This window comes from Rhinatrema bivittatum, chromosome 7 (genome assembly GCF_901001135.1).
Source record: "Rhinatrema bivittatum chromosome 7, aRhiBiv1.1, whole genome shotgun sequence".
Taxonomy (NCBI): domain Eukaryota; kingdom Metazoa; phylum Chordata; class Amphibia; order Gymnophiona; family Rhinatrematidae; genus Rhinatrema; species Rhinatrema bivittatum.
In genome coordinates, this window is record NC_042621.1 from 138,057,243 (window position 1) to 138,071,683 (window position 14,441).

Genomic DNA, 14,441 nt, shown 5'->3' on the forward strand with positions numbered 1-14,441 from the left:
TTCCACACCATTTTAGTCACCCTTCTCTGGACCATCTCCATCCTGTCTCTTTCCTTTTTGAGATATGAGCTCCAGAACCAAGCACAATACTCCAGGTGAGTCCTCACCAAGGACCTGTACAAGGGCATTAACACCTCCTTTTTCTTACTGGTTATTCCTCTCTCTATGCAACCCAGAATTCTTCTGGCTTTAACTATTGCTTTGTGACATTGCTTTGCTCCCTTCATATCGCCAGACACTATTACCCCAAGGTACCTCTCCCAGGCCATGCACATTAGTCTTTCATCCCCCATCACATACAGCTTTTTTGGAGTACTGCACCCTCAAATGCATGACTCTGTACTTCTTGCCTTCGAATCCTAGTTGTCAAATCTTCAATCAAGATTTCTTAAATCACTTTTCATTCTTTCTACTCCTTCACGCATGTCTGTTCTGTTGCAGATCTTAGTATCATCTGCAAATAAACAAACTTTACCTTCTATCCCTTCCACAATGTTGCTCACAAAGATATTGAACAAAACCAATCCCAAAACCAATCCATGTGACACTCCACTTACACTCTCTTCAAAGTAGGCTTGATTCAACATTGCATGCTGTCTCCTGTCAGTCAACCAGTTTGTAATCCACATTGCCACCTTGGCACCCACTCCCAAGCTTCTCATTTTATTCATGAGCCTCCTATGCAGGACCATATCAAAAGTTTTGCTGAAATCCAAGTAAATCACTGTGGCACGTGAATGGTCAATGACTTAGATACAGCCAGAGGAGTCACACTCAGACTCTGGCTGTCTCTTCAATATCTTTATTTGCAGTGCCTCAGAAACACTAGGTCAGAATGGCAAACACAAATGCAAACATTTAAGACTCTTCTCTAGTCTCAGCAACTCAAAGGAAATAAGCACTTCCCAGACGTCTGCCTACCTTCTCCCAGAGAGGCCTGGAACTCCCACTCTCAGCAGGACCTGGAGCTCTTACTCCCAGATCCACCAGGCCCATTCTCTCCTCGCTGGCTCAGCAACTTTTCCTCTCCTATACTGGGCACACCCTCCAAGCTCCTCCTGCCCAGCAGGGTCCTGCCCATAGACATTCTCCCTCTAGGGGATTTAAAGGGGATCAGGCTCCTAGCTGGTCCTGCACATGCTCACAAGGAGTCACTAGAGGTGCTGACTCACAATCATATTGAGTGCTCTTCTTTGATCCAATTCTCTAGTCACCCAATCAAAACAATCAGTCAAATTTGTCTAAGACCTTCCTCTGGTGGATCGATGCTGCTTTGGATCCATCAACCCACCAGACTGTAGATAGTTCACTATCCTTTCCTTCAGTAGAGTCTCCATTAGCCCATTATATCCCAATTTTTTAAAGAAGATATCCTCTAAATAGGATACTGGGACATAATGGTTAATTTTCCCATCTCCAAGATGCAGCTAACTGGCCTGTAGTTTTCAGCCTCCTCTCTGCTACCACTCTTGTGAAGCAGGGCCACAACCGCTCTTCTCCAATCTTGTAGCACCACTCCTGTTTCCAGGGATCTATTCAACAGATCATTCAGCATACCCGCCAGCACATCTCTGAGCTCTCATTATCCTAGGATGTACCATATCTGTCCCCATGGCCATGTCCATTTTCAGTTTTCCTAGCTCTTCCCATACATTATTTTCTGTAAACAGAGTTTTGTCTACCCCACCCCATCTATGGTCTTGTCAACCAGCAACGCACCTTCTCCATGGTCTTCTTTAGTGAAGTACTGGTTTATTATTTCTCTATAACTTGCTCCTTGTCCCCTTTCAATTTCACTATACCACTTTGAGCCTTCCTTCTTTCTCTGATATAACGAAAAAATGTTTTGTCACCTCACTTTACCTCTTTTGCAATCCTTTCTTCTGCTTGACCTTTTGCTTTCCTGATTTCTTTCTTTGGCTCGCTCAACTTCACCAGATATTGTTTCTTGTGTTTCTCTTTTTGAGATCCTTTATACTTCTTGAATGCTGTGGGCCTGATTTTCAAAAGGATTTATATGCTTAAAATTTGATTTTACATGTGTAAATGCATTTTACCCATGTAAGTGGGCTTTTGAAAATTGCTATAATATTTGCCATTGAATTGTCCATCGGGTTTGCTCGTGTAAGTGCACTTTACGCAACTCCTTTGAAAATTCACCTGTGTTCTTTTTGCCTTTATTTTTTCAGTTACCTCCTTTGAGAACCAGATCAGTTTCTTTTTCCTCTTACTTTTTTTACTTTTCTAACATATAGATTCATTGCCTTTGTAATAGCTCCTTTTAATTTGGCCCACTGTTGTTCCACCTCGACCATTTTCTCCCAGTCCTCTAGTTCTTCCTCCAGGTATGCACCCATTTTGACAAAGTCCATATTTTTTTAATTCAAGACTCGGGTCTTCATGTGACTTCTAGGTATCCTATTTGTGATATCAAACCATACCATCTGATGATCACTGGTACTTAGGTGGAAACCTACCCCGGACATTACAGACATATCCCCATTAATGAGCCTAGCTCGAGCATCACACCCTCCCTCATGGGTTCTATTACTATTTGTTTGAGCAGATATCCTTGAAGGGCATCCATTATCTCTTTGTTTCTTATAGATTCTGATACTCCAATCCACATCCAGCAGATTAAAAACTCCAACAAGCAACATTTCTCCCTTCTTTCCCACCTTTTGGATTTCTTTGATCAGATCTCTGTCCAGTTTTTCTGTTTGGGTCAGAGTCCTGTAGACTATACCAGTAAAAATGTAAGCACCATCTTCTTTTTTAGGACAGTCCAAATGTTTCTTCTCTACCCCATGTCACTTGCCCTTCAGTTGCTTGGATATTGTTTTTGACATACAGAACTATTCCTCGCCCTTTTCTGTGCGTTCTATCCTTCCTTAAAAAGTTATAACCTAGGATGTCCATATCCCAGTCATGAGAATCAGTGAACCATCTCTCTGTAAGAGCAAGAATGTCCAAGTCCACCTCCACCATTAGGGCCTGCAGTCTGGGATTTTATTGCCCAGACTATGAGCATTTGTGGTCATAGAATTCCATCTTGTCTCCCTTGCTTTGCTTCTCTTTCTAGACACATTTTCTGCTTTTTTGAACTGATTTTTATTTTCTCCTCCTACTTCCTGTATTGCTTGGGGGTGACATGCTAATTTCATTGGCCACCTCCAGCCATCCCTGCTCTCTAGTTAAAATGCCTGATAATATATATGAATTTCTCACTTAGCATCCTCTTTCCTGCCACAGACAAACGTAGGCCATCCTTACCTTAAAACCTTTTATTGGTCCATATAGGGTTCCAGCCTCCAATATATCTAAAACCACTTTCTTTACACCAGGTTTTGAGCCAGGAATTGAAATTATCTATATGGCATAGCCTTTTCTTTCCCTTTCCATGAACAGGTAATAGTTCTGAAAAGGCAATAGTCTTTGCCATTTGTCTAATCTTCTTCCCTAGATTTTGGAAATCTTTTTGTACTAAATAGACACCATTTTTATCAAGGTCATTGGTCCCCAGATGGATGAAAACAATGAAATCAGAGTCTCTACTTTCTTCTATAATTGTTTTGACCTCCTAGTTTGCATTTCTACTAGCTAAGGATCCTGAAAGGCATTTAACTTTTGTGTCCCCATCAAAATGAATTCCCAAACTGGTTCCTCTGATGACCAAGTCTCCCAGCAGAAGAAACTTTCTTTTATGACATTTGTTCATGTTAAAAGGTTTCTGGGTGCACTGGGTCACTACTTCCTTTTAGACATCACTTCATATTTTATTGCTGGAGCTTCTTCATTTTCCAATGGGTAACAGTGCGAGAGTAGGTGTCGCTATCACAAGCCTTATTCTGCCAGAGCCCACTGTAAATCATTTACTCCTGGGTTTCTGAATCCTCTATGGGAATTAGGAGAGATACTCTGGATGCTGCAAGGAAGGGGAGGTAATTTGAAGCCTGGACAAATTTTCTTTCATTTTCATTGCAGACAGCTGAAGGCAAGTTGGGCAATCCTTAATTCTCCAAATGTTAGGCCTTGGGACATAAGCACCACAATTGTTACACTGAATAAAAAACATTTTGTTAACAGTGACTAATTTTTAAGTTCTGAGATTGATACTTAAGTCTTATATTATTCACTTAATCTAAGTCCTTGGAAGAACAATTTAAGAAAAAAACACCCTAGGTGTGGGTGGGAGGGAATAAACAGCCTCATTTTTTTTTCTTCAATAAACGCAGTTCTTAAATAAAGACTTGCAAGGATTCTTAATATTCTATATAAGTAGGCAAATAAATTGACAGCAATAAAAGCACTCTGAAATATTGGCTAACTTAAAATAAAATTTAATTTTAGGACTTAATCAATTTAAAAGCAAAAAAGTGCACAGATACTTCTTCAGAGACACACACCTGACCTTTAAGTAGTTCTGGGTAGATGACTCAGGGAAAGAAAAGCAAGTTTGCTTACCGTAAACGGTGTTTCCGTAGATAGCAGGATGAATTAGCCATGCTGTCATGGGATCTGTCAATCAGGTCCGGGAGGCGAAGCTTGTCAAAGCAGAGATCAGAGCTTTGCTCTCTGCGGCTGCGCGTGTGTTCCCGCGCAGGAAAGTAACAGAATCTCCTCAGTCTGTGATTAAGCTGTATTGTAGTCGAAGATTTGGTGACTGCCAGGGAGGAGGGTGGGTCAGCATGGCTAATTCATCCTGCTATCTACAGAAACACTGTTTATGTAAGCAAACTTGCTTTTTCCCGTCGATAGCAGGGCTGAATTAGCCATGCTGTCATGGGAGTTCCAAGCTCCCGATCACGTTGTGTATGATCCCTGACAGTGTGGTCCCTGACAGTGTAGCGGTCCCTGACAGTGATCCCTGACAGTGTGGCGGTCACCGTGGACAGGAGGATAGAGATTGCAGTATTGCTTGCCCTGTCTTCGCATCAGTGGCTGCTTGTTGATCAAGGCAGTAGTAAGATGTGAAGGTATGGAGCGATGACCATGTTGCTGCCTTACAAATGTCAATGGGTTGTACATTCTTAAGGTGTGCTGAGGAGGCTGCTACTGCTCTGACTTGGTGAGCTTTAGGAGCAGAATGTAGTTTATCGTAACAGAATTTGATGCACTGTGCTATCCAGCTGGAGATGGTGTGTTTAGCCACTGGTAATCCAGGTGCCTTTGGATCAAAGGAGACAAAGAGTTGAGAAACACGGGAGTCCGAGTTTGTCCTTTCTTTGTAGTATGCTAAAGCTCTTTTACAATCTAGTGTGTGCAATAGTTTCTCCCTATCATTTGCATGAGGTTTAGGGAAAAAGGTGGGTAATTCTATGGTCTGATTGAGATAGAATTGAGAAACCACTTTTGGTAGGAAGGATGGGTGAGTACGGAGAACTACCTTTTGGTGATGAAATTGCAAATATGGAGAATAATGGACCAAGGCCTGTAATTCACTAACTCTACGTGCCGATGTTACTGCAACTAGGAATACAACTTTCCATGTGAGGTATTTAATATATGCCAAGTCCATGGGTTCAACGGGGAAAAGCATGAGCTGTTCCAGAAGTATGTTGAGGTTCCATGGAACTGGAGGCTTAGAGATCGAAGGGCGAAGGTGAGTTAGCCCCTTAATGAAACGAGATAGTAAGGGGTGATTGGATATAGAAATATTGGTAATTGCTCTATGATATGCCCCTATGGCACTGAGATGAACTCTGATGGACGATGTTGCTAGACCAGCTGCGTATAGTGTCTGAAGATAGTCTATAAGTAGCTCAGGTGAGCAGTCTAATGGTGGGACACCTTTGGAAATGCACCAGGTAGAGTAACATTTCCATTTATAGCTATAATTTGTCCTCGTTGAGAGTTTCCTGGATTCTAACAAAATGAATTGTGCCGAAGTGGAAACTCCCTGTTCTGTTAAAAGGAGCCTCTCAATCTCCACGCTGTCAAGTGGAGAGATGAGTGTAGTGGATGTAGGAGCGTCCCTTGATCTTGGCCGAGAAGATCTTGGCAATTCAGTAACCGAATTGGATCCATGATGGATAGTCGGAGAAGCAAACTGTACCATGGTTGCCTCGGCCAGGCCAGGGCAATGAGTATCAGTTGAGCTTTGTCTGCTATCACTTTTGAATTGTCCTTGTTATGAGTGGTATGGGAGGAAAGGCATACAGGAGGCCTGTCGTCTATGGGATGAGGAAGGCATCTTGAGCGAACCTGAATTGGCTTGGTCTTATCGAACAGAATTTGGGAACTTGAGCATTGATCTCCATTGCAAAGTGATCTATCGAAGGTTTCCCCCACTGCATGAATATGTCTTGGGCTATTTCTGTATTGACTGCCCATTCGTAAGGATGAAAGATGCGGCTTAGTCTGTCCGCTCTTGTGTTTGCAACTCCTGGTAGATAAGTTGCTTGGAGATGTATGCAATTTCGGTGAGCATGTTCGAAGATTGTCAGGGTCTCCTTGCAAAGGGACCATGAACCGGACCCGCCTTGTTTGTTGATATAAAACATCGCCACTTGATTGTCCATGTAGATCATTACCCTGCATCCTTTCAGGTGGTCTTGGAACACTCGTAATGCATTCCGAATCGCTCTGAGTTCCAATAAATGTATTTGCAAGTTTTGTTCCGAGATTGTCCATAACCCTTGTGTTTCGTAAATCTCGAGGTGTGCACCCCAGCCCTTGCGAGACTCATCTGTGGTTAATACCACGTTGTGAGGAGGGGAACTGAATAGTGTTCCTTTGGATAGGGTGGAATCTAGGAGCCACCATGTTATATCTTTCCTCATTTCGGCAGTCAATGATAACTTCTGTGTCAATGGTTGCGAATGCTGTTTCCATTGACGTTTTAAGCCCCATTGCAGTCATCTCATGTGTAGCCTGGTGTTGGGAACCATGAAATTCGCTGCTGCCATGTGGCCCAGGACTACTAAAACCTGTCTCGCTGAAGGCCTGTGAGTTTGGTTCAAGGTGTGTAACAGAGTACGGAATTGTGAAATTCTGTCGCTTGGTAGGTATGCCCTGTTGCACGTAGTGTCCAGGCATGCTCGTATGAACTGTAACTGTTATGTTTGTTGTAGGTGTGATTTCTGAAAACTGATCACCAATCCTAATTTCTGTACGCATTGTATCACTCGATGAAGATGATCGAGTAAGATGTTTGGAGTTGGGGCGATTATGAGCCAGTCGTCCAGATATGGAAAGATGGTTATACCCTGTTGTCTGAGATGAGCCATCACCACTACAATGCATTTGGTGAACACCCTGGGTGCAGCCAATAGTCCAAAGGGGAGAACTTTGTATTGGTAGTGTTGATGCCTGTAGCGAAAGCATAGGTAACGCCACGAGGATGGATGGATTGGAATGTGTGTGTAAGCATCCTTCAGGTCTATGGAACACATCCAATCGTTGGTTTGAATCAGAGGAAGGATTGATTTTAACGATACCATTTTGATTTTCTCTTTGGTGAGAAACTTGTTCAATTCTCTTAGGTCTAGGATGGGGCAAAGCCACCCGACTTCTTGGATATGAGGAAGTATGGGGAATAAAATTCTACTGATTTGGTCCTGGGGTAAATATGTCGAACTGCTTGTTGTTTGCGAAGCAAAGCAATTTCTTCCCCCAGTTGTGGTTGGACATTGTGAATCTTGAGTGTGGAAAGATGAGGTAATATGGATTTTGTGACAAATTGGAGTTGGTAGCCGTGACGTACTATCTCCAAAACCCATTGATCGGATGTTATTCTCTCCCAGGCGTCCAGGCAAGAATGAATCCTGCCAGGTGGTGCTTGATGTTGTGGTGGTGGCTGGGTAACTAAAAAGATGAAGTCGCTTTTGCTGCAGTAGCCGACTGTTGTGCCTGCTGTCTCTGGTTACGTGGTTTACCTCTACATTGGTTTGAGGTATTCTGTTGTGGAGCAGGACGCTGGTAAGAAGGGTATGCTTGTGTACGAAAAGACTGGTAAGATCTGTAGGGTCTCCTGGCATATGATTGCCGATGAGTAGATCCAATATAACGACGTGTGGTCGAATAATTAGGATGTGATGTTAATGATTGTACTGCTATAGCTTCTTCCTTCAGTTTACCTACTGTGTCCTGGAATCATTTTCCGAACAGGTTATCTCCTGTACATGGGAGGTTTGTTAGTTTCTCGTGCAAATCTTCACGTATCGAACTTGAGCGTAACCATGCTAGTCTGCAGGCTGCAATGGCTGTTGCAGATGCCCTAGATGATGTTTCATATGCTTCGTAGATTGACCTCAAAAGGTGTCGAGAACACTCTTCCATGTCATGAAGAGGTGGAGGTATCTGATCCGCAGTTGAGGAAAGCATACCTTTTATAGCTTGTATGCACTCATATAGGTATTGTACCATGTAGAATTGATGGTGCATAATTTGTGCATTCAACATTGAGTTGTGGTATATTTTTCTGCCAAACTCATCTAAATATTTGTTGTCTTTCCCTGGTGGGTATGAGGAATGTAACTTTGTTTTCTTAAATCTTTGCATCGCCGACTCTACTACAATTGAAACATGAGGTAATTGTGGTATAGAGTACGGTGATGTTTTCCTCATACGGAATTTTATGTCTGTGTTCCTGGAAACCGCTGATATTAAGCAAGGTGTTTCCCAGGATTTTTGTAAGACTGAATGCAGGAGTTCTTGTGGTGGAAGAGATGTTGGTTCTCCTGGAGTATCGAAAATCTTTAGGAGACCAAGAGTTTCTGATCTAGGGTCTGTCTCTTTTTGGACCTCTAGATGCAGTATTGAACCCAATTTTCCAGAAATTTTGGATATGTAAGGTCTTCCAGAGGGGAGTACGGTTCCTGAGGTTGTTCCTGCGGATCCGATGGGAATCCCGTAGATGATGATGGGGATGTTTGCAGTGAAGGAGAATCAAAGGATATATCTTGTTTATAATTTGGTGAACATCCCTTACATTGTTCCTCTTCCTGTCGACGAGTTATTATCATCATTATTATCACTATTATGGTCTATGTAATTTAATTTGTATTATTTATATTTATATTATATTTATATGTTATATGTTATATGTTACTCTTATGTTAAGAAAAGCTGTTTAATGTAACGCCTTTATTGCGACAGTTATTGTTCGATGTAAACCGACCTGATTCGATACTTGTATTGAGAATGTCGGTATATAAAAATCCGAAATAAATAAATAAATAAATAAGCTGGTCGGTTTGCTATGGGAGATGTTGGGGGCTGCACCGACTGCTCTCTATTGGTTTGTGTTTTATGTTCCGGAGAACTGCCAGGCACAAGATTAGTCATTTTGAATGATGACTGTAGAGATTCATAAAATCCTGCTAAAGATTGGGACAGTTGATAAAATGCCTCTTTTGTATGAGGGGGCATTATTGTAGATCATCTGGTTCTTGTGACTCACATGCTTTAGGCTGCATTGGAGTGTTGTGAGGTAAAGTACTGAATACTTTATGGTCTTTCTGTTTTTTGTCGCACATCATGTCCATCGAATCCTCTGAAGCTGTGGAAGCGTTAGAGGAAGCAACTTGTATCACCTCTCTATGTGAGAAGGTATTTGAAGCTGGTATATGAGATGATTTAGAAGTCGAAGGGCTTACTTCCCATGTTGCATTCCTCTTTACCGACCTCTTGTGGTGGGAGTGATGTGAGTACTTATGATAATAGTGTGACTATGAGTCTGTATGACTTCTACGTGAAGTCAGTGATCACTTTCTGCGTTTTATTGTAAACTCTGTCGAAGTAGCTCTCGAAGACATGGAAGTACCCGAACGAGGTGGGGTTATCGATGGAGAGGTGGAATAAGACATTTGTGAGGGTCCAAGTCGTCTCTTCAACTCATGTTGTATTACATGAGATGTGTTCCTGTGACTTGTGCGCCGATTTGGATTTGTGCGCGGATCTAGACTTGTGCGCATATCTTTCTGCGTCTGTGCGCGCAAATGTTATCGGCGCCAATGTTTTCGGCGCCATGCGCACAGACATGTTTGGTGCCGGGCGCACAGGTATTGTCGGTGCCATGCGCGCAGATGTGGTCGGCGCCGTGTGCGCAAGTGACTTCGGCGCCGTGCACACAGATTTTCCCTTCATCGCGCGCACAGGTGTCTTCTGCGCCATGCGCGCTGATGTCTTCGGCGCCCTGTGTGCAGAAATCTTCTGCGCCGTGCACACAGGGTCCTTCGGTGCCATGCGCACAAGTGTCTTCGGCATCATGTGCGCAGAAGTGTTGTGCGCTGATAGTTCGTCAGGCGCAGAAGTGTTATGCGCCGTCATTGGTTTATGCGCATAAGGCATCTTAGGCACAGAAGTCTTAGGCGCCGTGATTTTTGGCGCCAGTGTCTCTTGCGCTGGCGGTTTTGGCTCTGTGGATTGTTCAAAATCCGATGGCCTTTGCCGGCTTGGCACGTCCTTACCTCCAAGATTGGAGGATTGAGGATCCCACGATGATGCCCTCTTTTTTGAGGGAGCTGGTAAGATTACAGGGCCAGGCGACGAATGAGCCTCCGATGGCTCCGGTGAGGCAAAGAGTTCCTGAAGCCTGTAGGCCCGTTGTTTCAGGGCTCTCGGAGACATTCTCGAACAAAATTCACAATCTTCACGATTGTGATCTGGCCGTAGGCATTGGTAACGTCGGTCATGGCCATTCTTGACTGACATTACCTTGCCGCAATTACAGGATTTAAATCCCGATTTTGACATTTTTTATGTTCTAACGCTGAGGAGAAGAACAGCTCCACGTGCGATCCCGCGCGCGGAAAGAACAGACTGAGGAGATTCTGTTACTTTTTTGCGCAAGAACACATACGCAGCGGCAGAGAGCAAAGCTCTGATCTCTGCTTTGACAAGCTCCGCCTCCCGGACCTGATTGACAGATCCCATGACAGCAGGGCTAATTCAGCCCTGCTATCAACGGGAAATATGAATCTCCCTCTTTTATCAAAGATGTCAATTTGTTTTCTTTTTAAACAGCTGTCTTCAGGCTCATTAGGGTACTGCTCTGGCCTGAGCCATAAGGCTAGTCTCCAATCTTATTTTGTAAATAATTTTTATGTTTATTACAACCAAATGAAAACAGCAACATCCTTATTTGGTCCAAAACAAACCCCAAGCAGGCAGCAAGCACCATGATATATTTATAGTAAAGCATGAATATAGCATTAATAATGAATGCATAGAAGACAATATTTATTACACCAGAGCTTGAATGAAGCTATACCTGAATGTTCAGGAGCCCCTGAGGACGGATGGTGCCATGGCTTGGAGTAATTGTGAACTCTGTGGGTTTGATACTTCCTTGACTAACTTTTCTCCACAATGTATTTCCAGTGTCCAAAATCTGAGTGGAACATGTAATGCTTGGCTCCCCAGGTCCATCTCCTGGGATTCGAAGGTTAAAGTTCATGGGTATGAAGGATGTGTTGTTCAGGCAACATGTTAAACTACAAGGAAAACCTGTAAAAGAACAGCATCATGGGAGACTTGTTTTGTATTTAATGTATATTTGATTGAATATCTTCTTTGTTATTACAAACATCTGAAATTAAACACCATTACTATATTGTTGCATCTTTTTTATTTTATTTATTATTCTGTTCTGTAGATTCAAAGCACCATTCATTGCGGATTCCAAAATAAAACATTCATAAAAAAATACAAACAAGTGCATAAACTTAATAACATTATATAAATATAAAACTAGTTCATTATCTAAATTCAGATATCTGACTATTCTAAACATAGAGAAAAGTCACTCATTACTCTTATGCTTAACTCTGAGGGGCGGATTTTAAAACGAGCGCGAATAGCCTACTTTTGTTTGCGCTCCAGGCGCAAACAAAAGTATGCTGGATTTTAGTAGATACGCGCGGAGCCGCGCGTATCCGCTAAAATCCTGGATCGGCGCGCGCAAGGCTATCGATTTCGTATAGCCGGCGCGTGCCGAGCCGCGCTGCCTACCCCCGTTCCCTCCAAGGCCGCTCCGAAATCGGAGCGGCCTCGGAGGGAACTTTCCTTTGCCCTCCCCTCACCTTCCCCTCCCTTCCCCTACCTAACCCACCCGCCCGGCCTCCGGGAGGCGTAAATCCCCGCGCGCGAGCGGGCCTCTTGCGCGCCGGGCCGTGACCTGGGGGCGGGTACGGAGGGCGCGGCCACGCCCCCGGACCGCCCCGGGCCGTAGCCACGCCCCCGTACCCGCCCCCAAAATGCTGCCGACACGCCCCCGAAACGCCGCAACGACCGGGCCCGCCCCCGACACGCCCCCCTCGGAGAACCCCGGGACTTACGCGAGTCCCGGGGCTCTGCGCGCGCCGGGAAGCCTATGTAAAATAGGCTTCCCGGCGAGCAGGGCTCTGAAAATCCGCCCCTGAGTGTTTAGAACATAATCTTTTCTTCATAAACATAACATATATATGGAAACCAAAGCTAAGAACTATTTTCAAAATTATTTTCCCAGGCAGATTAGCCTAGTTGAAAACTGACTCCTTCAGAGCAACTAAATGTATGCACAATCTTTCATAATGTGTACTTTTTCTACCATAAGAAAAAGGGCCTCCCTGGGTACGAGTTTAAGATAGGAAAACATCACATAACATCTGATTTTCAAATACAAGTGCACTGCTTTACCACTTATTGGCTGCCCACAGAAACAGCAAGTGCAAAATATGAACAACATTTGTATGCTTGTATTTGCAGCTAATTTTCAAAGAGAAACTACACACTTACAGGCATACAAAACCGTGTGTGTGTGTACCTTGCAACTAGGTGGGTTATTCAGATTTGCTCCTTTTAAGTTTTAAGCTTTATCAACCAAAAGCTCCAGAGTAAAATGCTCCCAAATAGGCTGAGAATCAAGGAAGCCAGCTTTCAAATCCCATTGTCATTCCTTGTGACATTGGATAAGTCACTTCACCCTCTGTTGCCTCAGGTACCAACTTAGAGTCCAAGTTTCAAAATTGTTTGTGATACTCCACTTGTGCGCATAAGTGGGCCTGTGGAGATTTATGCTAGTATTGTTAGGATAATGGACCCTTGGGCTGCAGCAAGGTTTACACAGCCTAATAGGCGAAACTACTAGGCCCACACCTGCAGCTGGCAAATGTATCCTGGACTGGGACTAGACTGCAGCTTTACCTATACAAGCCCTATTCCCCGCAGGTTAAGAATTTGGGCTCCAGGGGCCAGCAAGGCTTAGGCGACGATCCCACAGGACAAGGAGTAAGATATAAGGGCCAAGCTGAGGATGAAGGCAAAGAGGAAAGACTGGAGAGGCAGGGCAGGATGCTGGACAAGGCAAGAAGTACGAGGCAAGCTGGACAAGGCAAGGAGCAGGAACAAATGGCAACATGTACTGCAAGACAGGAGATCCGTTGCTGAGGCGATGCTAGGGACTGCAGCTGGGGCTTATATACCCAGCCGCACAATGTGATTAATGAAAGCCCACTCCTCAGACTCCCACCATGGGGCCTATAAGTGACAGCAAACCACATGTGCGTGTCTAAGGGGAACCAGCTGAGGTGTAGCACGGCAGCATCTTTGCTGTACTAGCAGCCTGCTGAATGCATCCGGTCATGGGACAGCACCGCGTCCAGCCAAATATTATAGTACCTCCCTCTCCCTTAAGCCCCCTTCCCAAGCTTCTTGGCTTTGGCTTCCACATGAAGAGTTAATGGGATATTTTCAACCTCTGGGAAGCTTGGCGACTAGATGCTGGTTTAAGAGGGAACTCCTGGGAGTCTTTGATTTTGGAAGAGCGCAGAAGAGCATTAGCCCATTGGTTCTCTGCTGCAGGGATGAATCTTTTGGAGAGGTTAGAGCATGGTACTTCAGAACCTCGATTCTTCTCTTGAGCAAGGACAGCCCTCACCCGAAAAAGAGTGGCTTTTGTCTCCAAGGTGAAGGACTTCAAGAAATCCGGATGGAAGTGATAGTAATCTTGTAAATGTTCTGGTTGAATAACCTTAGATATCTGAATGTCTCGTGTGTCCACTGGGAATATCGACTGAGACATGCCCCTAAGAGGTGTCTCCTCTGGGAGCAGATTACCTGAATGGTTGTCAGATCTATGAGGCAGCAGGATCTTGGGCAGCTGTTTGCGGCATTTGGCAGTGATGGCTGCATGTTGGAATGGCAGGTCTTGCATGTCAGGTAGGATTGTCTGGGCCAACAAGACCAGGGGCAGGCAAGAGAGGTCCCAATGGTTTGCAATGCTCCCCAATCTATAGCAGATTGATAGAGATGGAGCCAGGGCAACCCAAGAATGAATGACAGGTTGGACCGCTCTGGGTAATACATTAAACTTGATACTTTCCTGATGAAGGCCAGTCTGCATGGTGATGGGCAGGGTAACCATAATCAAGTGGCCAGACAACAGCTCACCATAGACTGAGGAGATGGTGCAGGCTGCCGTCAATGTAGTGATGGGCCAGTTAAGTTGATGAAGCAAC

The 14,441-nt window shown here is 44.2% G+C and overlaps 1 protein-coding gene across 1 annotated transcript in view; it reads right to left on the reverse strand.

Annotated features, from left to right (window-relative positions):
• The window catches only part of HYDIN (HYDIN axonemal central pair apparatus protein), a 1,819,717-nt gene that overhangs the window by 1,438,830 nt on the left and 366,446 nt on the right, over positions 1-14,441 (reverse strand). The window contains exon 14 of the mRNA XM_029609235.1: positions 11,216-11,451. Coding sequence (XP_029465095.1) covers positions 11,216-11,451 — 236 coding nt within the window. The remainder of the gene's footprint in view (positions 1-11,215; positions 11,452-14,441) is intronic.